This window comes from Papio anubis, chromosome 3, assembly GCF_008728515.1.
Source record: "Papio anubis isolate 15944 chromosome 3, Panubis1.0, whole genome shotgun sequence".
NCBI lineage: Eukaryota > Metazoa > Chordata > Mammalia > Primates > Cercopithecidae > Papio > Papio anubis.
Genome location: NC_044978.1, coordinates 144,568,784 through 144,594,968, shown reverse-complemented (window position 1 = coordinate 144,594,968; position 26,185 = coordinate 144,568,784). Strand labels below are relative to the sequence as shown.

Genomic DNA, 26,185 nt, shown 5'->3' with positions numbered 1-26,185 from the left:
ACACACAAACACACACACTGGCAAGTAGACATATGATTCTAAGAAATGTTAAAAAGTGTAAGTGCTATAAAAATATGGAGTAAATGATATGGGAAGAATGCAGAGGAGGTGACATTTTAGCTCAGCTAGGAGGATGAGTAATCTAGGCTAGAGATTTGAAGGACCTGAACTTGGGCAGTGGCCTTAGAAAAAGAGGTTTGTACTGTTTCAGGAGAACCCCATTTGATTTCTTGGCTGCAGCTGACTAGCACCTGGTCTGCCCATGGATACTAGAGGATTACCACACATCTGACAGAGGAAGAGCATTACAGTCTCTTGGTTTTCCAACAGGACGCCAGTTTTCCAACAGGTTGCCAGCTTTCCAGTAGGTCCCAAGTCTTGATTCTCAATCTACTGCTCTTCTAATGCATTTTTTTCTACACTCTTCTCCAGGTCTCAGCAGATGACATTCCCTTTCCTACACACCCGTACCTAGTCAGACACCACATCTTAGAAGCCACCTCCAAGTCATCTTTCCTCTTCTTTTCCCCAACAACACTGCCTCAATCCAGAATCTCGTCACTTCTTTCCTACATGTATGTGTTAACTTAAAACTCACAGGATCTATACATTTAGAAAAGGAGACTTTATTTCTTATAAGGAGATACAGCCTGCAAGGTGGCCATCTCACAGGCTGAGAAGCACAGCCTCCAGCAAGGACCAGAGAAAGACACTTTAAAGGAAGAGGGGCTGGGTAGGAGCTTTATGCTGAATAGGTTGGCTAAACTTACATATTCAACGGGTTATAGGAGGAGCTATGAATATTCGTAAAAGTATTTTATGATCCTGATCCATGCGTATGGAACAACATGCATGTTACATACAACCTGTGTTCACCTTGGGGTGGAGACTTAACATTTAATGTGTTACAGTTAGGCCCTGTACATCAAAAGGTGAAGCAGAGATGAAGGCACACAAGTGCATGGCCTCTGTAAAGTGGCCAGAATCAGCCTATGGTCAGTGGTCTTATCTGGAGAAAGTTACTGAAATCAGTCTCTTGTGCAATCAAAGCTGTAGCTATGGTTGGTATAGCAGGGGTTCAGTTAGTGTCTGTAAGCTGGATCAGTAGTAATTGTTTTAATATTGCTTCTCTCTAGGCCGGTGGTTGTTTAGCTGCCAGAGAGTGGGGGGAGGGAGGGGAAACTCTTGTGGCAGAACATAGTTTATTTTATTTTTTATTATTATACTTTAAGTTCTAGGGTACATGTTCACAACGTGCAGGTTTGTTACATATGTATACATGTGCCATGTTGGTGTGCTGCACCCATTAACTCGTCATTTACATTAGGTATATCTCCTAATGCTATCCCTTCCCCCTGCTCCCACCCCACGACAGGCCCCGGTGTGTGATGTTCCCCTTCCTGTGTCCAAGTGTTCTCATTGTTCAAATCCCACCTATGAGTGAGAACATGCGGTGTTTGGTGTTTTGTCTTTGCGATAGTTTGCTGAGAATGATGGTTTCCAGCTTCATCCATGTCCCTACAAAGGACATGAACTCATCCTTTTTATGGCTGCATAGTATTCCATGGTGTATATGTGCCACATTTTCTTAATCCAGTCTACCACTGATGGGCATTTGGGTTGGTTTCAAGTCTTTGCTATTGTGAATAGTGCCGCAATAAACATACGTGTGCATGTGTCTTTATAGCAGCATGATTTATAATCCTTTGGGTATATACCCAGTAATGGGATGGCTGGATCAAATGGTATTTCTAGTTCTAGATCCTTGAGGAATCACCACACTGTCTTCCATAATGGTTGAACTAGTTTTCAGTCTCACCAACAGTGTAAAAGTGTTCCTATTTCTCCACATCCTCTCCAGCACCTGTTTTTTAAGTGTAGGGGGTGCATTACTTAACCCTTGCCTGGCATGGCCTTAGGTCCTGTTTATAATTTGGTATCCTATTCCTACAAAGAGTTTGTTCTGTCAATGTTATGATCTTTATTGTAACATTAACATGTTAAAAGTAGGCTGACTTCCTAGAACTAAATTGAAAGGAAAACCGTAACTTTCCATGCCTAAGTAGTTGCTAGTCAGTTGTGTCTAAACTACAAAAGGGAGGGGGTATAATGAGGCATGTCTGATCTCCTGTCCCATCATGGCTGGGGTCCCCTTGGCCAAGAGACGGATCTATCCAGTCAGTCGACAGACCCCTGACTTAGGATTTTATTTTTAGTTTATATATAAAAAAATGACTTCACAACTAATTTCCTGACCTTTAGTTTGCCCCTCTGGTCATCCTCCACCCTGTTGCCAGAGAGATCTTTCTAAATCTCATGATGTCACACTTCTGATTAAAATCGTACCATAGTTCTCTGGATTTCAGGGTCAAGTTCAGATCCTTTCCTCAGTACACGCCTGCCTGCCTTTCTAGCCCAAATCTTTCACAATCCCCTGACTTGCACCATCATTCTGGTCACACTAAACTAGTCCTCTGGCTATCCTGTTACTTCTTGCAGTTTCTGTTACCCTGTCTGGAGTCCTCTTCCCCTTTTGAGGCAGCAGAATATCGTATAGAGGTAGGGAACCTAATGCCGTTTCTTGCTGAGTTCCTAGAACTAAATTGAAAGGAAAATCCTTACTTTCCATGCCTAAGTAACAGAAGGACCAGACACTACTCCCTTTGCAAGCCCGGACCTGTTCTACGCAGCAGATGGGAAATTCAAAGTACCTCTGATTAGTTGCTTTTTGTAACCAATCAGACGTTTGCAACTTTGTAACTTCACTTCAGCCTCTGATTGGGGGCCACCACTTCATTTACATGAAGTGAACTCCAAGTGGCCAATGGGAAACCTCTAGGGGGTATTTGGACCCGAAAAGATTCTGTACCCAGGGCCCTTGAACTGCTGTCCAGCGCTCCCACACTCTGGAGTGTACTTTCATTTTCAACAAATCTCTGTTTTTGTTGCTTCATTCTTTCCTTGCTTCGTGCGTTTTGTCCGTTTCTATGTTCAAAACGCCAAGAACTTGGACACCCTCCACCGGTAACACTTTCAGCCAACTTTTTGTCCTTCAAGACCAAGGGCCGGAATTATCTTTTCCAGGAAACCTCCCCAGACCCCTTCTGATTTAGGTACCGTCCTCTGTGCTCCCTGTGATTAAACCAGCCTCTGTACATATTACACAATCACTATGCTCTGATTTCCGTTTATTTGTCTGTCTTTTGCAATCTGTGTCATATTCCTCTTTTTATCCGCCTTGCCAAGTTTGGAGCCTGTCACATAGCAGGCCTCATAAATACTTGTTTAAAGAATTAATAGATATAGAACCACAGGGCTTAGTGAGTCCCTGGAGAAAGGGATCAAAGATGTTTCTGAGGCCTCTATATCAGGAAGTGCAGAAATTTCATGGTTTGAGCATGGGCAGGGAGGATTATTTGTGAGCTGTATTTGACGCAAAAGTTGCTCCCCCTTCCTGATTTCTTAGCTCACTTGGCCAATCGGCGGGTAGGACAGCTGGAGCGCAAATTAGGAGAAAAAAACTACACTTCCCGTCATGCCTCTGGGAACCACTCCCGTTTTCCCCCCTTCGTCACCGCCTTTTCCCTACGGAAATGAAAGGAGCACTTCCGGGTTGGGCCATAACCTGGAGCCGGCGGCATAGGTTGGCTCTCTAGGGCTTCACCCTTAAGCTCCGCCTTCGCTCCCGTCTTTCTGGAAACACGGCTTTGATCTCGGGACGGGTACCTCGCGGTTGCTGCGGGTGCCCTGGATCCAGTAGGCTGCACCGGGCCAGCGAGACCCTTTCCTGGTGGAGGCTCAGAGTTCCGGCCGGGTGCATCCGGCCTGTGTGTGGCGCGAGGCAGGGAAACCGGTACCCGAGTCCTGGCCCCAGCGCTGACGTTTTCTCCCCTCTTTCTTCTCTCCGCCGTTGCAGCGTTGCAGACGCTAGTGTGAGCCCATGGCAGATACGACCCCGAACGGCCCCCAAGGGGCGGGCGCTGTGGTAAGTGCGAGGGCAGGGTAGCCTGGCTTGATTTGCAAGAGTTAGGAAGAAGCAGGAAGTGTTGCGAGTCCCGAGGCGTTCCAGAAGCTCAGTGCTTTCAGGACTGGGATTAATGAGTTGGGGTGGGGAAGTTGGAACGGGGAGAGGGGAGGTCCTGAGCTAAGATATGGAGGGAACTACAAGTTTGTTTCCGAAGCGACAATAGACTGACTGCAGCTCGTGGCCCTCACCTGTATGCCATGGAAATTGGGCCTTCTTTCCTCTTCTCACATCTCCGTCTCTTGTTTATCGTAGGCCCCAGGGTTAAAGATGCCACATGAGGTTGTGCCATGACACGCATGATCCATGACACACACCACGTGGAGCACACGGGTGCTGGCAAAGAACGTTTCTGCCTAGTATATACCATTGTATATAGAAATTATGCAAAAGGAGGAGAGCGGTGGTCTTTTTCTTCTTCACTTTGTTCTTTATGAAGAGAAATATCATTATGCTTTTGTAAATTTTTTAAGATGCTGATCTGGAACTAACAAGTTATTTGTGCCCGGAGCATTATTGTCCTCTACTTTTTAATCCATAAATAGTTAAGTATTCTTCTGTGTGACCACAATGCAGTTACCACATTTGAGAAATATTACCTAATATAAAGTCCATGTGCAAATTTCCATAATTGTCCTTTAAAGCTGCTTTCTCTTCATCCGGGATTCAGCCAAAAAACATGCATCGATGGCCGGGCACAGTGGCTCACTCCTGTAAGCCCAGAACTTTGGGAGTCCAAGGCAGGAGGATCGCTTGAGTTCAGGAGTTCGAGACCAGCCTTGGAAACACAGCGAGACCTCATCTCTACTAGAAATCAAAAAAATTAGGCGGGGCGTGGTCGCTCACGCCTGTTAATTCCAGCACTTTGGGAGGCCGAGGCGGGCGGATCGCTTGGGCCCGAGAAGTTGAAGCTGCAGTGAGCTAAGATCGCACCACTGCACTCCAGGTTGGGCTATAGAGCAAAACCTCCTCTCAAAACAAACATAAATTAGCCGGTCTTGGAGGTGCGCTCCTATAGTCCCGGTATAGTCCTAGCTACTCGGGAGGCTGAGGCGGGGTGTGCTGCTGCGCTCCAGCCTGGGTTGACAGGGAGACCCTGTCTCAAAAAGCATGCATTAAATTTACTGTCTGTATCTTGTTTACTCCCTTTTAATCTAGGAACAGTTCTGCCCTCTCCTCCCCTTTTTTATCTTTTAAGATACTGATAGTTGTGAGTCCAGACATATTTTGCAGCATATATGTGTATCTATATTATATATCAGGAAGCATTTTACATTGGTTTATCCGATCATTGCAGAATTTGACTATTTGATTAAGGTGGTGTCCACCAGTTTCTCCATTGTAAAGATTCCTTTTTTCCTTTCTAACTAAAGTGTTCTTTGGCATGATACTGTGAGACTGTGTGAATAGTGCTCCTCAACAATTTTTCACGCAAAGATCTAGTGATTTTGGTTTTTTTTTTTTTTTGCCTGAGCTATTTATTAGTATGATGGTTGGACAGTTTACTCTTAAAAAATGTATACCAATACACTTTCTTAAACTTTTAAAATTGTCTAATAAAATATACATAAGCGTGTACAAAACGAAACGCATAGCTCAATGATTTATTGCAGAATAAACACCCTGAACAAATAGATTTTAAGGAGAATGTTCTAAAACTAACTTTCAAACTGTGGTGCACAGTTGTAATATTTGTTGAGAAACTGAGCACAGTAAGCTGGATTCATCCTTCACTTGATTACTGCTAATCATTTCAATTTACTGGAGTCACAGTATGGTAAGTCTGGATTTAATAATACATCCAAGTTGTATTTCATATTTCTGAAATTACCTACATGTGGGTTAAAAAGGCATACAATAGAACAGCCTGGAATTTTACAATGTACTTGCTTTTTCCCCTCAAATTTTTCATAGTTTTTTTCAAAAGATAATGAAATTAAATTACGTAGAGCAGTGTTTTTAGACTTCAGGTAGACCCGTTAGTGAGTTGAGAAGTCAGTTTAGTGAAAATACCAGCTATTTTTTAAAAATTAAATAGAAAATGTCAAAATCCATTATGTACAGTAGGGTAAATATTGTTTGTGAAACTTTTGTTTATATATCTATGTATCTGTGTATATGGATCTCGATGTTAAAATTACTTACGAAGATCCTAGACAAGACATGTAAAAGCCACTTTAGAATTTGAATATAAGATACATTTTAATGAGAAAACAAATTTTAAGATTCTGCTTTAGTGGTAATAGACATAGATATTGGGGGGAAAGCAGCAAAGGAAAAGACAGAATGCGAAAAAACTGGAGAAGAAAATGGTATACGGAAGTTTAATCTAGCACTATCGAAACTAGGGTAAGACTTGGTGGGGGAACATGGAGGTGATAAAGAGAGTGGTGTAATCAGAGAGGCAGGTGGCCATTTAATACCTGTCAGCCGTATTTTGAACACCTACAGTATGCCAGGCTCTTGTGCATGTAGGTAGATTACAAGGTGAATGAGTTCAGTTGTTACTACTATCATGGTTTTATATTTCTTCTTCAAAAGGTTTCTTTAATCCAAACTGGCTTTATGTGATGTTTTATTCAGCTCTGAGACCTACCTATTCAGATTTGAGAGTTTTTGCTAAGAATAGGCATATGGATCTCTTGAGAGCAATTAGTTTTTGTTTAATGTTCTTTTAAAATAGAAGAAGCCAATATTACAAGTATTAAAGGAATACAGACAATTGTAGTTGAATTTCTGTTAAGATTATTTTTTCTAATTAATTAGTCTTTACATTTTTTCAAATGTCAGCTGATGTTTTTCTGTTTATTTCTGTTTAAGTACTTCTTGTGCTTTCTACATGAAAACTATAAGGTGTTCGGACTTGTCATTAAGCGTATACATGAAACATTTAATTGCCTTAGAGTTTTCACCTAATGATCTAAAAAACAAATGGAGCAAGATTAAAATATTTTGAGTAGACATAAAAACCACACAGTCTTGATGCTTAAAAACATAATTTGCAGGCATAGCTTACAGTATTTTTCTTTTTAAATTTAGCAATTCATGATGACCAATAAACTGGACACGGCAATGTGGCTTTCTCGCTTGTTCACAGTTTACTGCTCTGCTTTGTTTGTTCTGCCGCTTCTTGGGTATGTATTATACATATTGCTGCCTTTGATATTCAGTTGTTGAGTCAGTTTATCTGGAATGCCTTTTATGTGTAAGACTTGTTAACCTGTAAAGGGTTCAGGGACAAATAAAATACAAGTTCCAGCCTTAAGATACTAACAACCTAATAACACTATCAGTTAGAGGAATATTTTATATCTTGTGAAACTAACACATTGAAAATCCAAGGAAAAATTGATGTGTGGGAATGAGATAAGTTCATGTTTTTTTCATTTTTACTTACTACTTGATGGAAGATCCTGCTTTATAAAATTCAGTTTTATAAATTGATTATAAAAAATTCAGTTGGACATGTATATGAAGTGATGCTATTAAAAAGGTAGAATAAGTTCATGTAATTTTTTTCTATTGACAAGTGATTTAGGTGTTGTGCAATTATGATGCAATTCACAAAGGAGGAAGAGACACTGCAGTTGTTTATGTCTCATGATAACCTCTCCTCTGGTAATTTGCAGGTTGCATGAAGCAGCAAGCTTTTACCAACGTGCTTTGCTGGCAAACGCTCTTACCAGTGCTCTGAGGCTGCACCAAAGATTACCACACTTCCAGTTAAGCAGAGCATTCCTGGCCCAGGCTTTGTTAGAGGACAGCTGTCACTACCTGTTGTATTCACTCATCTTTGTAAACTCGTACCCAGTTACAAGTATCCTTTTCTACCTTTTTAACAATGAAATTGCCAACTAAGTATATAGGAGATCTCTTCTGATTATTTCAGCAATGAAGGCATTCCATGAAGTCTGGGTTTGTTCTTGGCACTTCATTTGAATGAAGATATATTTAGCGTAAGAATTTCTGACTTTTAAAATGTGAAATGTAAACTTTGAAGAGCTGATTTAGGAATTTTAAACTATCTTTGTTCTTGCCTCTTGTAATCTTCTCTGTTAGAATGGATATTTTCAAATTCTGCTTCGAAGTATAAGCTTATGCAGAACTTACTTTAATATTTAAAATTTTTTTCATTTAATTCACATTTTTGGCAAAGTGTCATGTCTTGCTTTAAAAAAGAGAGGTCCTCAGCTCTTTCTATCTTAACCCCCAGTGAACTAGACACAAATGCAATTTAACCAAGAAATAACTTATTTAAGCAGGGAATGAGATAAATCAAAGAAATTAATATTTGCTGTGTATAGAGTAGAAAATAAGGACACACATGGATAATCTGTGAAGCTAATGAGAAATAACTCGTTTGGAATTTGTATGTTTTCACATTTCAAAGGTGTGTTGTGGGATGATACTGGGTATTCCATAAAGGAGGGGGAAAAATAGGGAAGAGGTTCTATAGTGAATGCTAGGTTAAACTTTTTTTTTTTTTTTGATACAGGGTCTTGCTCTGTCCCCCAGGCTGGAGTGCAATGGCGCGATCTTGGCTCACTGCACCCTCTGCCTCCTGGGTTCAAGCAATTCTCTGCCTCAGCCTTCTGAGTAGCTGGGAAATACAGGCGCCTGCCACCACGGACCCGGCTAATTTTTTTGTATTTTTAGTAAAGACGGGGTTTCACCATATTTGCCAGGCTGTTCTTGAACTCCTGACCTCATGATCCACCTGCCTTGGCCTGCCAAAGTGTTGGAATTACAGGTGTGAGCCACCACGCCCGGCCAGGTTAAACATTTTTAAATAGGTTCTTTACTATAGGGACTTTGGTATTCTAACGTGTGTTGTGAAACTAAAAGAGTTACCAGGGTTTTTAAAACTTAACTGGTTTGGTTTTTTTTCCTGTAGATTATCTCTGCAAATCATTTTGTGCATTGAGAAGTGCTACTCTGAGAGCTTTTGAATATTATGATACCTCTATATGTTATGTAAAGCACAATAAAATATTCCTCTGAGACTGAATATTACCTATTTAGATACTTATGCTCATGAAGTATCAAACTTTTAAATAGATTTTTATAAGTCTTAAGCAAAAGAAATAAGAGGAAACAGAAATTTCCTGAGCACCTATTTTGCCAGTATAAGGACTTGAATTTAGGCCAGGCACAGTAGCTCATGCATGGTGGCACTTTGGGAGGCCGAGGCGGGCGAATCACGAGGTCAGGAGATTGAGACCATCCTGACTAATATGGTGAAACCCCATCTCTACTAAAAATACAAAAAATTAGCTGGGCATGGTGGCACGTGCCTATAGTTGCAGCTGCTCAGGAGGCTGAGGCAGGAGACTCGCTTGAACCCTGGAGGTGGAGATTGTAGTGAGCCAAGATCATGCCACTTGCACTCCAGCCTGAGCGACAGAGCGAGACTCCATCTCAAAAAAAAAAAAAAAAGAACTTGACATTTAATCTTTGTAGCACTCTAAAAAATATACTACTCATTGTGGTATATTTTTAATAAAGATGCTGATTTGCTGATTATCAGTATCCACTTCCCACATATTGGCTAGTAAGTAGTAATGCTGAAAAGGTCTTTCTAACTTAAAAGCCCTACCTGATCTACAGTTAGTGGGTGAGTAACACTTAAGTGTACATTAAAGATATTTCTTTCTCTATGTGGGTAAAGCTGGTAACTTCATTTACATGTTCATTATATAGAGATTCCCTTTAAATTACATGCTTCACTGAGATAATATGGGTAGTTTGAAATGTAAGGATAAAATTTTTCCTGTTTCAATGCATGGGTCTGTAATGTTCCGTCATAATTTGTATTGGTTCATTTTTAGATAAAACTTATTAAATGATTATTATACTATGACTGTAAATGATAATCACATTTGTTTGGCATATTATTGGCTTGACTGGCCTCTGTTGATTGAAGTGCTTTGCAGTCACCAATGTTAAAATTCTAGACTTTCTGAGCTATAACAGGAAGTTATGTAGAGATTTTTGGTCATGCCTTTTAGTAGCTTAAAATTTCTTCGGAGGGAGAAATAGAAATGACAGAAAATGTGTTTTAATGTCAGGTAAACTGAATACATCAATAACTTTGGGAACAGTGCCTTACACAGATCAGAAAGTTTTGTTGAGTGAATCCTGAGGTCTTGCCAAATGAGACTCATGACTAGTGAAGAAAGCCTTTCTGCCTTTTTATACAGTTGGTTATTTGGTAGCCCCTCTTTCCTGGGAATGTTGAAGATTAAGGATTTCCTATTCCTTAAATTCTTAAAAAGGGAATGTAGTAAACAGTGGGAATAACATAAACTAGTAATTGGCAGGAAATGCTAATCTGATTATTAAGGTGATATGGTAATAAATAAAAGTGGGCCCAAAGTAATATTACAGACTTGGCGTTCTGGTTTTTGTTCTTATAAAGGAGATGTTTTGTCCTTCCTCGATTAATAACAGGTACTTAGGGCATTTCACCTCTTATCTTTTCTAAATACATTGTATTAATAGTTTAAAAGTGATGTTGAAGACTAAGATTATGAATCTCTTACCAAGGATTTGTGAACTATAGAATGTTAGAGATAAAAGACTCATTGGAAATTTCTAGCTTTGATCTCTGCATACTCATTTGCCAGAGCATGAAACTTGGCCTAGGAAAATTAGGTTAGTGACAGAGTCAGGAGTGGAACCCAGGTATCTCGACTCCCAATTCAGGGCTATATTTTCACTACCTGACACTGCCCCTTTTATTGAATTCAGTCTGGATATGCGTCAAAGTTCGAATTGAATTCTTTAAGGATCAACAGAGTTTTATAGTGACTTTAGGAGATAGTTGTAGCTTCCATCAGTTTCAAAGTAGTCTATGATTCATTAAAAATTTTAAAACTTTTTATATACATATATGATCCCTACTTAGGAAATGGACATTTTTCTTAATTCTTGTTAGAGGTGGGAACAAGTTGGTCAGGATATTAATTTGGAAAACTATGTTAGAGAGTTATGGTTCTTCTAATACTTGGATATAGGTTGGTGTCTTGCTTGTCAGTTGGAAACTGGGTCCCTTGGATTCCTAAATGAGTTATGGTTATAATGAATTTGATACTCAGATTATGTTATAGCAATCACCATTTCCTGTCATATCAGGCCTTCAGTTAGTATAGAAAAATACAATGGTTCATTTCTTAGGAACTGCTAATATTTTTAGGACAAGTATTTTTGCCATTTGTGATTGACTAACAGTCTATATCATTTTGTGGAACTACTTGACAATTTTTTTTTTTAAATCAACCTGGTAGAAATTGGGGTGGAGAATGGGGTCTTTTGAACAATTTCCATTTTACAAAAAGCTGAATGAAAAGTATGTTTATCCATGGCATAAAGCCAAACAGTTGGATTCAAAAGGATTCTTTCCTTATGTCTGTAATTAAGCTGTTAAGAGTTTCAATTGACTGTATACAAAGCAAAATATATACTGCCATTTTAATTTTTACAAATTGAGAGCATAACTGTAACAACTTGTTAGGTATAGTATCTCAAAATTTTAGAGTCTTTGTAGGAAAGAAGTAATAAAAGATCTTTAGTCTTCGGAAATAAAAATTTGTGAATTACTCTTTAAACCATTACCTTAGACTCTTTCCTCAGTATTTGAGATTGTGAAAGCACTATAAAACTACTATGTTTGAAGGGTAAGTTAGAGTGACCAAGAAAGCCGTTGTAGGGTTAAAAGCTATACTTACAACCCTTTGGGGTTACTTAGATTTCAATTTAATTTAGCAAGTGTTTAAATTGTTACCCAGTAGAAATGAATAAAAAAGCTTTTTCACTATTAATTTTTGTCATAAAAAGAACTGTGAATTGGCCGGGCGCCGTGGCTCACACCTGTAATTCCAGCACTTTGGGAGGCCGAGGTGGGCAGATCACCTGAGGTAAGGAGTTCGAGACCAGCCTGGCCTACATGGTGAAACCCTGTCTCTACTAAAAATATAAAAATTAGCTGGGCGTGGTGGCAGGTGCCTGTAATCCCAGCTACTCGGGATGCTGAGACAGGAGAATCGCTTGAACCCAGGAGGCGGAGGTTGCGGTGAGCCAAGATTGTGCCACTGCACTCCAGCCTGGGGGAGAAGAGTGAGACTTCATCTCAAAAAACAAACAAAGAACAAACAAACAAACAAAAAAACCTGAATTTTAGAAAATGAAATAGTTTACTTTCTTCTTTATAGTTAGCAAAATTTGATTTGGCTTAAAGTGTATCAGTAAAACAAACCATTCCACTGAACTCATTTTAGCAGATGTTTCAGATCTGTATATTTGGACATAATACATAGTCTGTTTTGCAGAATACTTGATGACTTTTAAATGTTTTCCTTAATTGTTTTCTTTAGTGAGTATCTTCCCAGTCTTGTTATTCTCTTTGCTTCATGCTGCCACATATACGAAAAAGGTCCTTGATGTAAGTAAAACTGCTGCTTGTCTGACTTCTGAATTACAGATCATTGACATGAATTCTCATTCTAAGACATTTTGGTATTTGTCACAAAAAGTCCCTCCATTCCTTACAAACTTGTTATGAATTATTTAGTGATTTGAAAGTTTTAAGTTTAGAAGTGTTTATTGAAGTTTCACAAACTAGAACATTTTATAGATAAAGGATTGCACTTAATATCACCCCCCCGGTCTCCAGGGGACTTTTTCAAGTTTGAAATAGATCTATTTTTTTGAAACCTGTGTCCCTAAAGTTTGTTGAGTTGTCAGATCTCTTGTTCTGTCAGTGTTTAATTCTGGCATACCAGATAAGTTGAGTGTACTGAATAAATCTCTTTTACATTAATTTTCAGAACTGCTGCTTTCCTGAAATTCTTTCTTATTGCTAGGTTGGAGCATTAAACCTAACTTGGCATCAGGCCATTGACAGAATATACTGAAATTTGAATTAAAATATCCAGGCAAATTTACCAAGCACATTTACAGTATATATACTGAAATTTGAATTAAAATATCCAGATTTATGCTTTGTATTGGCCTTTTTCTTTATCCCTGTAATTCTTTGGTCACAGCAGTAATTACATTGCTGTATAATTCCAACATTAGCTAAGGAAGGAGTCACAGATATTTTAACTGTATTACTGGATAGTCAGATTTTGTCATGGTTAGAGAGAAATAACCACTATTTTTTGTTAAATAATCATTCTTGAGAAAAAGCAGCTAAGAATGAAAAATACTTTTACTAAAGTTGTTTTTTATATTAAGTCTAAATATATACAAAAGCAGGAAAAATACTATATTTGTCCTTAAATGGTTTGTGAACTTTGTACCATCATTTCCAAAGTAGTATATTTGATTGTATTGCCTGTTGGATAGGCTATTTACTTACAGAAAGAAAGTATTGTTATCAGAAATGCTTCACTTATTTCTAATGTTGGTTTTCTTTTGTTTTAGGCAAGGGGCTCAAATAGTTTACCTCTGTTGAGATCTCTCTTGGACAAATTAAGTGCTAATCAACAAAATATTCTGAAATTCATTGCTTGCAATGAAATATTCCTGATGCCTGCCACAGTTTTTATGCTTTTTAGGTAAGGAAAAACTGTATTTGTTTTGGGAGGTTGATGAATACACATAATAAAGGTAGAAACTCAAGTTTTATTCTGTTTAAATCTGTTGAAGGTAGGTATTGACATGTAGAGCTAGATGAATCTTAGCAGTCGCCTAATCTAACCTTTGTCGTTTATAGTAGAGAACTTGAAATATAGTAGACCTAGGAATTTGTCTTATTTCTTGTGATTTATCATTTAACATTTTAAAAATTACTTTCATAGTTACCACCTTTGAAAGAATCTTATGAAGTCTAATCTAGTCCATTCTGTCACTATTGAGATGATGTTTCTTACACTAGAGAAAAACTTTTAAAATTATGTTCTTATATTAATAGTGACTACTATCACCTTATTTTGTTTGTATCTTAATTATAGAAGTAATACGTGAATAAAGAAAGCCATCCTTTTAAAAGTGTGAACATTAAGATAGTATTGACCTCTGCATTGAAATTCTTGCATTACATTTTAAAACAATACACCTTGCTACCCAGATGATTGTTTTATCAATTTTTAGTTTTACAAGTAATGAGACATTACAGATAAAAGCTAAAATAACATTTGACTATATGAATCCTAGTTGCAATTTTGTCCTCTTCCCAGAGGTGTAAGGAGTTTAATATGTGTCTTACGTATGTAGTCCTTTAAAAATACTTACAGAAATTTGTAGAACATATATACTGTGGATGTGGAGTTTTGTTTGTTAATTTGTTTAGTTCTTATTTTACATCAAAGATGTTATTCTGGCTAGGCATGGTGGCTCACACCTGTAATCCCAGCACTTTGGGAGGCCAAAGTGGGCGGATCACTTGAGATCAGGAGTTCAAGACCAGCCTGACCAACATAGTGAAACCCTGTCTGTATTAAAAATACAAAAATTAGCTGGGCATGGTGGTACATGCCTGTAATCCCAGCTACTCGGGAGGCTGAGGCAGGAGGATTGTTTGAATCCAGGAGGTGGAGGTTGCAGTGAGCCAATAACACGCCACTGCACTGCAGCCTGGGCAACAGAGTGAGACTCTGTCTCACCAAAAAAAAAAAAAAGGTGTTATTCTGTACCTTTTTCCCCCTTGTATGTTTTCATAACCTATTTGATTTGGCATATCCGGTTCTGTTTTTTTGTTTTTTGTTTTTTTTTTTTTAAGCCATATAGGATTCCAGCTTATCTCCTGATCATGGAAATTTGTTTCCAAATTTTTAGTTTTTCAAATATTGACCAGTAAATATTTTTTACCTGCTTATACTTAATGCCAGTGTTTTCTTTAACATAGATACCAGAAAAGATTTTGCTAAGTACAAGCTAGGTGCCTTTTGTGTTTAATGGACCATGCTAAATTATTCTTTAAAATGTCTGTGTTACCTGTTTTTCATAATCTTGTTAGTTTGTAACAAACTATCATTATTGATTTTATAGTTATATTTTATAATTTTAAATGTACCTTGCTTGATTAACTAGTAAAGTTTTCATGTACTTGACAATTACTTCTTTCCATAGCAGTCTCTTCAAACTAAGAACAGAGTTTTATAGATTTCCTTATAAACGTATATCTGTTTCATTCTTTTAAGTGGTGCTTTCTTCTGAGAACTCCAGGACTGGCAGGTGTTGCTTAAGTTGTGTGGTCCCAGCTAGATTTGATGCAGTTGTATTTGTAAATTAACTCTAAAACCTTGACCCTAAAATTTAATAAAAGCCTTCTCTTCTCCTAGAAGCTGAAAGCATATAAAAGAAAAGGGTAATGTAATCTGGAACAACAGAAAAAGGGACAAGATCAACATTCTAATATTTTTCCTATCATTTATAGGTTTTTCTTTTCACCTCTTTCTTTTGTGATCCTGATCTACACTTAGAAACTTTAATTATTAATTAGGAAAAGGCACTTTTTGCCCTTTTTTTATTCATTTTTCTGGGGTTTTTATGTCACTTAATCCTGCTTTTGGGTCAGACCAGGTTCTGTGATTTGTTTCATGTAACTAGATGGAAGTTAAAATGGTAGATACCAGGCCGAGCACGGAGGCTCACGCCTGTAAACCCAGCACTTTGGGAGGCCAAGGCGGGCAGATCACGAGGTCAGGAGATCGAGACCATCCTGGCCAATATGGTGAAACCCCCGTCTCTACTAAAAATACAAAAATTAGCTGGGCATGGTGGTGCACGCCTGTAGTCCCAGCTACTCGGGAGGCTGAGGCACGAGAATTGCTTGAACCCTGGAGGTGGAGGTTGCAGTGAGCCGAGACCATGCTACTGCACTCCAGCCTGGCGACAGACCGAGACTCTCTCAAAAAAAAAAAAAAAAGGGTAGATACTGAGACTAGTTTTTTTATATGGGTATAATTGATATCTATATTCTGAAACCTCCAGATTCTGTTTAGTAAGCAAAATAATTTCTTATGCTCCTGTTAAATCAGATTAAGATAATTTTAATGAAATTCTGAGATGCCATGCAAACTTAGACAAAGACTTCACTTTGGAACGATAGTGAATTTTTTGTTAGGAGCACCAGGTTTTGACTGCGTTGGTACGTTGAGTTGTGCTCCTTAAATGTTTAATTTAAACGTTTATTTGTACAAACTTACCGTCTTAATTTTTAAGATTACTGTAAAGAAGATGAGACTTTACCAGAAATGTTTAAATAGAGAAATCATTTTGTTTGTTAGAAAAATTAAAATCAGCTTCTACATCCTATTAGGAAAAGCTGTTAATGCCTTAAGTAGGTAGCTTGAATATAACCTAAATAATAAAATTAAGAACAATCTTACATTACTGCTATTCCTAATATGCTACCCTTTGTGGTAGACACACAGTCTAATATTAGGAGGCTTTATCAAGTTGTATTTGCACCAGTAATGCTTCAAGCTCTGTATTTAAAAATTGATGCATAGTCTATGAGTTATCTTACATATGCATTGTGCACGTGTGCAAAGACAGATAAAAAGATCATTGTAGGCCGGGCACGGTGGCTCACACCTGTAATCCCAGCACTTTGGGAGGCTGAGGTGGGTGGATCACGAGGTCAGGAGATCGAGACCGTCCTGGCTAACACGGTGAAACCCCGTCTCTACTAAAATACAAAAAATTAGCTGGGTGTGCTGGCGGGTGCCTGTAGTCCCAGCTACTCAGGAGGCTGAGGCAGGAGAATGACATGAACCCGGGAGGCGGAGCTTGCAGTGAGTGGAGATGCTGCCACTCCACTCCAGCCTGGGAGACAGGGAGACACCATCTCAAAAAAAAAAAAAAAAAGAGAGATATATATATATATCTTTGTAGCTTTATTTCTAATTGACTGGAGCCACCCAAATATTCATTAGTAGGGAGTTTGTTACATAATAGTCCAAGCATTAGATGGTATATTTGAAGCTGTAAAAAAGATTTAGGTAATTTATGTATTGTGATATGGGATAATCACCAAGATATAATAAGTTAAACGTAGTTGTGTAGGGTATTCTCCATTTATATTTGTGGGGCATGTGTGTGTAAGGACATAGATATGTTTCTGTCTCAGTTTTTTGGGAATGATAAACCATCTCTGTCCTAGAGTTGTTAAACAGATTTAGTGAATTATAAAATGAGCACTATCTTAGTGTTAGTCATTATATACACTTGTATATATACATTTCTGAAAGGACATATTTGAGACTGTGGTATAAGTTTGAGGAAAGGGCTAATTTGTATGATGGGAAACTTGTTTTTTAAGTGAATGTTTTCTATTTCTATTTTCTGTGTTGTGTCTCTTACATTTACACTTTAAAAAGATAAAAATTTGTCAAATTATTGGGGAAAATGGATGTTGCATTTGTTTAGCGGTAAGTTTGTAATCGTGTAAATTATTTTTGTTACGAAAGTAATACAATTTAGAAGAAAAGGCTAAAAAATTAACCTAATAAAACACATTTCGCATCTTGATATATTTCTTCCAATTTAAAAAATATAGTTGTAATAATATGTATAGTTTTATATTCTGCTTTTTTCAAAGTTGCTATGTAATTTTCATAACCAAGATTCTAGGTAGTTGCATGTTAAATCTATTAAATAACCGTAATGTAAGTTGTTTAATTCTGCTTCACCGTAATGTAAGTTGTTTAATTCTGCTTCACATTAGGTTGTTGCCACATTTTGTTTGTAGTTATTTCAGTGAATGTCTTAATTCAGATAGTTTTTCTTAGGGAAGAATTCCAGACTTGGTATTTCATAAACATATATATAATTCTTGGGGTATTGTAATTGTGTTTTTTAACCAAGAACAATAATTAGTATAGGCTACGTAGATTTACTAATGAGCCAGTGTAATTTTTGTGGTTGGCGGGGGAGTGTTTGTTTTTTTTAATATATATAAAATAAGTCACTTTTTATTTTCATATTTTATGAAGATTTACAACTTGATTTCATCAATTAGTAATTATGGAAGTATTTATGTAACATTTTCTGATTTATTTGTTATTTTAAAAAATTTCAAAAGTGGTACATACAAGAATACATCTGTAAAAATTTAACATTTTACTCTTTACCAATCATATACGTTCTTTTATATCCAAAGATAACTTGGATTTAGACATGATAGATTTCACTATGACCATTTGATGAATGAAGATACACATATTCTCCAGTTGAATTGCCTTTAAGTTTTGAGAGCATACACATGAATTAATAATGTATATTTATCACCCTTGTATTTTTTTATTTCAGTGGTCAAGGAAGTTTGCTCCAACCTTTTATATACTATAGATTTCTTACTCTTCGATATTCGTCTCGAAGAAATCCATATTGTCGGTAAGCTGATGATTATTTTATGCATGTTTTATTTGTTGAGAGTATTATGAATATATAGTATTTGTAATTCTTAAGAGTTACTTAGCTAAGGTGTTAGAATTTAGAAGCAAGCAGTGTTTCGGTAATTTTAAGTTGTAGGCCTTAGAATGTACTGGGGTTGGTGAGGAAGTGGTTGTATTTCTTTTTGGAAACAGAGACTGCAGTTATCTACGCCACCTCTATAGCACTGCTAAAACTTAGCAAATTTTAAAATGTGTAAGACATAGGTTTCATTCTCAACTTTCCTAGATGAAGGAAGAAAACACATGTCAATTACATAAACAATGATTAGGATACAGTATTCACTATCCAATAGGTAATGAATGCCATATGTTTGCTTTATTATATCAGTACTGCAGTCCACAGAAGGGAGATATCATTGGGCCAGAAGATAGATGAGCCCAGGAAGGTTTCACAGAATTAAGATTGTGGGAGGAATAAAACTTTTGAATAGTGAAAATAGGGAAAACCATTTTAGGTGGGGAAATAGTAGGAGCAAGAGAGACGAGAAGCACAGGCCATATTTGAGGAACTTTATTTAGAGCTGTTTTGACTCTAATGGAGATTCCGAATGGTGAATTGCTGGAGCTAAGATTAGAAGGGTATATTGGAGCCATATTATAAAACTTCTTGAGTTTTAGGGTAAGATGTTTGGAATTTATCTTTTAGGTGAATGGGAATGATGGTTTTGACATGGTCAGATATTCTTCTGATAGCCTTGTGCCAGAAGAGTTTGAAGCAGAAAAATGGGGAAGCAGAGAAATTTTAGGGAATTACTGTAGTTTTCAGGAATGGAGGCTTAAATTAATATACACTAAATTATACATTCTGATCTCAAGCATTGGAGTAAAACTAAAATGAATAAATGTTTTTAATAGCTTTAAAAATGATACTCAGATACTAATATTAACATAGTCTATTTTCAAGTTTAAAATAATGGAGTAGAATTCAGCCAGAAATCCAATAAGTGCATTACAGCAATCTGTACATTATATTTTCATGAGTACAGTAAAAAGAACTTGAATTTGAATGCTGATCCATCATTAACTAGTTGTGTGAGTGGGCAAGTTATTTAAATTTGGATTTCTTCACTGGTAGAGGAAATAACTCCTTCTGGGGGTGAAGTGAAGTAATATTTTAAAAGTACTTCGACTGTTACATTCTTACTAGTTTATTTTTGTTATTCTATGATCTGATTTTCCGTTCAGAGTGTTTTTGTGCTAATAGACAATGTCTTTTTTATAATACTTTCTAAAATAGAACTTACTTTAGACATTCGTTCTTAATGAGTCTGCGGTAGCAAATTAACATTCATTTTTACTTGATTTCATGAGTTTAGCCTTTTTTCTTTCTGGTCCCTATATTCATTTCAGACATTATGTTATAGTTTTTTGCCCTGACATCTGTTATTTTAATCAGCACATTTGTTTTTCTGTGCTTCTTTGTGCCTCCTTCGCCATTCCCATTTTCTCCATATACCCTTAAATCATATTAGCACATCTAGAATTTAGTTTTCAGAGGACTGAAAAGGAAAGAATAGCGGTGAATCAAGATAACACAAATATGTGCTAGTAAACATCTTCAAAGCTCTCTTACAAGCACCCATTTTAATCAAAACTATTGGAAAGGTAATGGAAAATATTTCAACTTGTAAATATTGATAAACAGGCTATAAAACTATATTTTCAATTCTACACTTTTTTAAATTAAAGGTTTTGAGACCATCTGTATTCACAGTTTGTACCATTTTCACTATGATATTTATTCTCAAGTTGGTGGTTTCAATTCTTTTTGGATATCTAGTACAGATTGTCTGTAGCTGTGCTGTCCAATACAGCACAGCAACCACATTTAACCATTTAAATAAAATTCATAAAACTTAAAACTCAGTTCCCTTGAGCACAGTTCACGTGGGTACTCAAAAGCCATATGTTGCTGGTGGAAACTGTGAGTCAGCACAGATATGCAAAAATTTTATCATTGCTCAAAGTTCTCTTGTCAGTGCTATTAAGGAACTCTGTAACTTGGTCTGTCAGCACAGATATGCAACAATTTTATCATTGCTCAAAGTTCTGTTGTCCGCGCTGTTAAGGAACTTTCTGACTTGGTCTGTGCCAGTGATGCAGCCAGTAATAAAAGAACTAGCTATGTGACTTTAGTGAAAATGATTGACTTCATTAGTCCTCATATCTTCTAGCTTTATTCATTTGACTGATTGGTTAAAACAGGGATTGTATGTTGATGAACTTATGTGGAATTAAAATATCTTCTTTCAGAGGTATTCACTGCTGAGTAAATTAGACAGCTGTGTAAGTCAGTGTGATGATGAAGGTGCTCTGAAAGTATAGAGAACAGACAGAGACAAATGAGAATTCACTGAGGAAGTGGGGACATAAGCCAAATCTTTAAAGAATGAATCTGAGTTCTGACACATGGGTGCCTGAAAAGTGCTTAGCATACTTGAGCTCAGGAAGTATATAGAGGATTGATAAATATTTCTGTCCAGAAAGGTAGATGGTAGAAAGCACTACATCATGAAAGGGTTTGGATTTTATTTTGAGATAAGGAGAGCCTTTGAAGATGTAACATGGAGAGATTGGGAACCCCCATGATGAAATCTGATTTAGAAATATTCCAGAAAATGGATTGCAAGCTCACCAAGAGAAGAAAAATACCAATTTGGAGACTGTTAGAGTAGTCTAGAGCCTGAACTAATCCAGTGGTAAAAGGAAAAGGGGACAAATATGAAAGGTATTAGGAGGTAGGATATTAGGGGTTGAGAGAAAAGAGTAAGTTAAAGACCCGCGGGTTTGTGGCCTGGAAGCCTAAGAGAGTTGTAATGGTGCTCTCACGAAGACAGGAGATACAGGAAGATCAGGTTTTGGAAAATTATGCATTACTCCAAATATTATTATTTCTGTCTTTCTGTGCAAGCATATTGAATACTTGTTTAGAAAAGTAATTTGTTGCTTTTTTTCTAACCATAAAAGTAAAAGAGGACACAGAAAGGTAGAATAGGAGTTGGCATCTTTATACAGGATGAGTCAACACATAAGGTGAAAATTGTGAATGATTAAAATTACCTTTGATGATCCTTCATATCACTTATAAATGTCAGTACAGTATACATGATTTTGTGTATACTAGCCTGTATAATGTATGTGATGTGTACAGTATGTAATAATACTTTGTAGGCAGTGAGCACAGTTAAGGCATAGGCAAAGCCCACATGGTTTTGGGCACAAACATGTAACATAAGTCCATGATAGGAGCGAGGGCAGGGAGTGGCAGGAGATAGGACAGAAAATTAGATGGAGACTAGATTGTGGAGGGTATTGGGTGTTACGTTGAGGACTTGGGCTTTAGTCTGAAGGCATAAAAGAGTCATAGTTCAGTGTAATGATCCAACTGGGAAGTTACATTTACTGAACATCTGTGTCATATTTAAACTTCACCACAACTCAGAATTATTTTACAGAAGAGGAAATCTCTGAGGGGAAATATGTACATTTAGGGAAATAGTAGGTGAATAAGTATATAACAGTGCCCATGTTATATATTTTTTTCTTGTTCTCTTTTAAAAAACTAGTTGAAATTGCGTAAGTTAAATGTGAAAATGTGACTCTAAAGACAAAATATATAATTTTAAAAATATAATCTGAGGTTTTAGAGCTAGCCATTTATTAAATACCTTTGTTAAATGAGTGTTTCCACCCATAAAAGATGTAGATGTTGAGTTTGAGAATTTCATTGTGTGTATTTTGTGTTTTCTCTACAATGAATTCTAGTTATTCTTTTACTTCAAATTCTAATGGCTATGATATATTCCTTCATCAGCATTTGTTTAGCATTAGAGGCATACTTCAGAAATATCGTGGGAGTGGTTCCAGAACACCACAATAAAGTGAATATCACAATAAAGCTGTCAGATGAATTTTTTGGTTTTCCAGTGCATACAAAAGTTATATTTGCACTCTACTGTAGTCTGTTAAGTGTGCAATAGCATTACTATCAGCAATAAGGCTGTTTTGCTTTCTTATCATTCATCCGTTCACAGAAATAGCACTTTTGATTTCCTTCAGGAACTTTTCCTTTGCATTCACAGCGTGGCTATTTGGCACAAGACGTCTAGCTTTTGGCCTGTCTTGGCTTTAGCCATGCTTTTTTCACTAAGCTTAATCATTTCTAGTTTTCATCCAGAGTGACAGACATGGGAGCCCTCTTTTCACCTGAGCACTTACAGACCATTGTAGGGTTATTAATTGGCTTAATTTCAATATTGTGTCTCAGGGAATAGGTGGGTCTGAGGAGAGGGAAAGAGACCAACCAGGAATGGCCTTGATTAAGTGCTTTGTATTATATTTGTGCAGTTTGTGGTGCCCCAAAACAGTTATAATAGTAACACCAAAGAGCATGATCACAGATCACCATGATAGATACAGTAATAATGAAAACATTTGAAATAGTGGGAGAATTGGCAAAGTGTGACGCAGAGACATGAAGTGAGCACATGCTGTTGGAAGGTGGCGCTGATAGTCTTGCTGTATGCGGTGTTGCAACAAACCTTCAATTTGTAAAAAATGAAATATCTGTGGAGTGCAATAAAATGAGGTAAGCCTGTGTATTGCTTTTTCCTTGTGTTTCTCAAAGAAAACTATTTTATCTTGCAGGACCTTATTTAATGAACTGAGGATTGTTGTTGAACACATAATAATGAAACCTGCTTGCCCACTGTTTGTGAGAAGACTTTGTCTCCAGAGCATTGCCTTTATAAGCAGATTGGCACCAACAGTTCCGTAGTTTAACATCTAGTTAAGCTACAAATATAGTATAAGCATTATTAGCAGCTGGTACTTCTGCTAGGGGTTGTAAATTCCAGGTGTTACACTGACCTCAATCCAATTTACATAAATGCATCTCAGTGGAAAAATAATCATTTTCTTGGCATGTTAAATCAAGCTTAAAAAGTTTTGAGAAAATTTTACTGCGCTGTGTTGCTAATGGCTAAAAAGTCTGTATCTAGTGATACACGTACCAATTTTTTAAAAAAGATGCTGTTGTGCCTATATCATGAAGTACATTTATTTCTCTTGTAAAAATAGCTCTAAAATTTGTTTCAACCGAATTGGTAACCTGAGTTTATATCTGGCATGAGTTCATTATGGTGATGAACATATGTGAATTCAGTACATTTTGAGACAGTATTCTACCATTCAGTAATTTTGGTTAATGATACTTCTCAGTGTATTTAATTTCAAATTGTTTTTTAATTGGTTTTATGCTGCTTTGTTAGGACAGATGTGTTTTGAATGTACTATTATAAGAATTCTGTGTATCTTAAACTACGACCTTCTAAAATTTTATTTCCATAAGTACTTCTGTGGCCCTGAGTATTTTTTAAAAGGCTCAACTGTAAGCCTCTTAGCCAACTGGATAAATATTTGGGGTCACCTTGCCATTGAAAGCAGAAAGCAGTAGTGACACAGCTTTCCCTTCAGAGAGCCATTGAGAAGCAGTTCTCAAATAGGAAATCCTTCTTTTACTAATGCGGACATATAGATTATTCGTATTATAGTTTGTAGAACTACCTAGTTCAGAATCTTGACTGCCAGTTTTCTTGGTTTCTTAGACTTAAATTTTCATTGACCATTGAAACAGTTTAGATGCCTTTTGAAAGGAATGTAACGAAGATTTAGCCTCTGACTATATGTGTGTCTCTTCTGAAATAATAATGGAGAGTATACTGTAGATTACATGTTTACCCATCAAATCTGACTTAAAAGGTTAAATGGAAGGTTTTATAAGTAAGGTAATTGATTGGAATGGAGTAGGGGGAGGAGTTGTGGGGGAATAGTGTGCATTTCAGTCTCTTAATGCATAGATAAATTTAGGGGAATTGGATGTATTATGCCACTTTGATTTGGGTTGTAAAATGTGTTAAATCCTGTTCATTGAACGCCCATCAACTCTTTTATAAAATACATGCTGATCTTCGTTATCGTTGCATGATTGGAAATGTTTAAAACATTGTACAGTTTTAGTACAGAGTAGTGTAATGGTTTTTGTGACCAGTTTTTGTCTGCATGTAATTTGGATTTCTCAAATACATTCATTAGTAATTTATCAGTAACATTAGTTTTATTTTTGTTCATCTTCCTAATCTATAAAAAGGGGATATTCTTAGGATAAATACATGAAAAATTATACTTGATAGCTTAACTATAATCAGCTATTTTTGTATTTTTGTAATATTTGTCCACAAAGTTGGAGAAGCAGCCTCATAATATACAGTTGATTTTGTGTGTATGTGGCTAGTCTTATTGTCACTGTATAAATAATCTAATGGTTTTAGAAACTAAATTTTCTAGAGCAATAAAATGACTATAATGTTAAGTAAACATAACATTGATTTCTAATTATGTTTTTAAAAATGAAGTCTTGAATTATGTCAAGAAATTTTGGCAGCTGAAGGCTTTTCCTATAATTTAAAAAAATCTTTTAGATTTATAGAAGAGTCGGAAATGTACAAGAGAGGTTTTTTGTTTTGTTTTTGTTTTTTGAGACAGAGTCTCTCTCTGTCGCCAAGGCTGGAGTGTAGTGGCGTGATCCTGGCTCACTGCAGCCTCTGCCTCGTGGGTTCAAGTGCTTCTCCTGCCTCAGCCTCCCAAGTAGCTGGGACTACAGGTGCATGCTACCATGCCTGTAGTCCCAGCTGTATTGTAAAAATACAAAATTTTTGTATTTGTAGTAGAGATGGGGTTTCACCATGTTGGCCAGGATGGTCTCGATCTCCTGACCTCGTGATCTGCCTGCCTTGGCCTCCCAAAGTGCTGGGATTACAGGTGTGAGCCACCGCGCCTGGCCTAGAAGAGTTCTTTTGCATACCCTTTACTCAGCTCCTCTCATGTTAACATTTTACATAACTGTAGAACATTTATCTAAAGTAAGATATTAGCCCCAGAACAATACCACTAACTGAAGTATAAAACTTATTTGAATTTCAACAGGTTTTTTTCATTTCTTATTTTCCTTTTGTATGCTCTGTTTATACCATGATCCATGATTTTTTTTTAAATCATGATTATCTTTTAAAGATCTGTGTGTCTCTTTTTTGAGTTTTTCCTTTTTATTTTGAAAAGTACTGTTGGTCAAGATAATTGGTCAGTAATCCATGTTGGTTTTAACAAAAAGAATTTTAACATTAAAACTACTGCAATATAAAACAACACTGTGCTTTAAATTGAGGTTTTGTGTCATTATAGCAGAATTACAATATTTCTGATATACTCATGTTTGACAAGTTGAAACAGATTTGTTTCTTAAAGGAAGGTTTAATATACAAAAAAGGTACTCTTAAACTCATGAAAAAGTAAGTTTTACAATTTAAGCATTACTAGATGTTTAGTTTGCATGAACTCATAGTTAGAAATTCTGCAATAGAAATATCTACAACCAGCTGATTTGGAATTTGAAATTACAGTGTTAACATGTATACCTATCAAATTAAAATTAAGGAAATAAAATAGCAATATATAGAATGAATGTAGTAAGAGAAATTAACTCTTTACTGCATCGTTCAACTTATTGTTAATTACAGGTTTAAAAGAAGTTCATTTAACATCCAGAGTGTCTAATTCTTCAGGAAGTGGTGTAGTACCATTGTTCTTCCAGCACTTAAATATTAAACCTTTTTGGATAGATGGAAGCCTTATACAAAATCTACTTTATTTTAGCAAGGATTCTCTGTCCTTTTGTATAGTTGGTACCTTATTAATTTAA

At 36.6% G+C, this 26,185-nt stretch overlaps 1 protein-coding gene across 2 annotated transcripts; it reads left to right on the top strand.

Moving 5' to 3' along the window:
- Positions 1–3,587: 3,587 nt before the first annotated feature.
- On the top strand, positions 3,588–25,605 carry TMEM33 (transmembrane protein 33). 2 transcript variants are annotated; one of them, XM_021938409.2, is made up of 7 exons: positions 3,588–3,985; positions 7,064–7,158; positions 7,654–7,841; positions 12,397–12,464; positions 13,451–13,584; positions 18,284–18,367; positions 23,077–25,605. In XM_021938409.2, exons 1-7 carry the CDS (start codon positions 3,941–3,943, stop codon positions 23,204–23,206), a joined length of 744 nt encoding a protein of 247 aa, XP_021794101.1. In that variant the 5' UTR covers positions 3,588–3,940; the 3' UTR covers positions 23,207–25,605. The 2 variants fall into 2 exon arrangements, with proteins under 2 accessions (XP_021794101.1, XP_021794102.1); XM_021938410.2 differs by lacking the exon at positions 23,077–25,605 and adding an exon at positions 22,777–23,026.
- Positions 25,606–26,185: the final 580 nt, after the last annotated feature.

Excerpts from the sequence above, each read along its gene's own strand:
- TMEM33 (XM_021938409.2), top strand. The coding sequence starts at position 3,941 with ATGGCAGATACGACCCCGAACGGCCCCCAAGGGGCGGGCGCTGTG. Across the intron at positions 7,159-7,653 it reads TTTGTTCTGCCGCTTCTTGG|GTTGCATGAAGCAGCAAGCT; the intron begins GTATGTATTATA and ends GGTAATTTGCAG. Across the intron at positions 18,368-23,076 it reads CGAAGAAATCCATATTGTCG|GACCTTATTTAATGAACTGA; the intron begins GTAAGCTGATGA and ends TTTATCTTGCAG.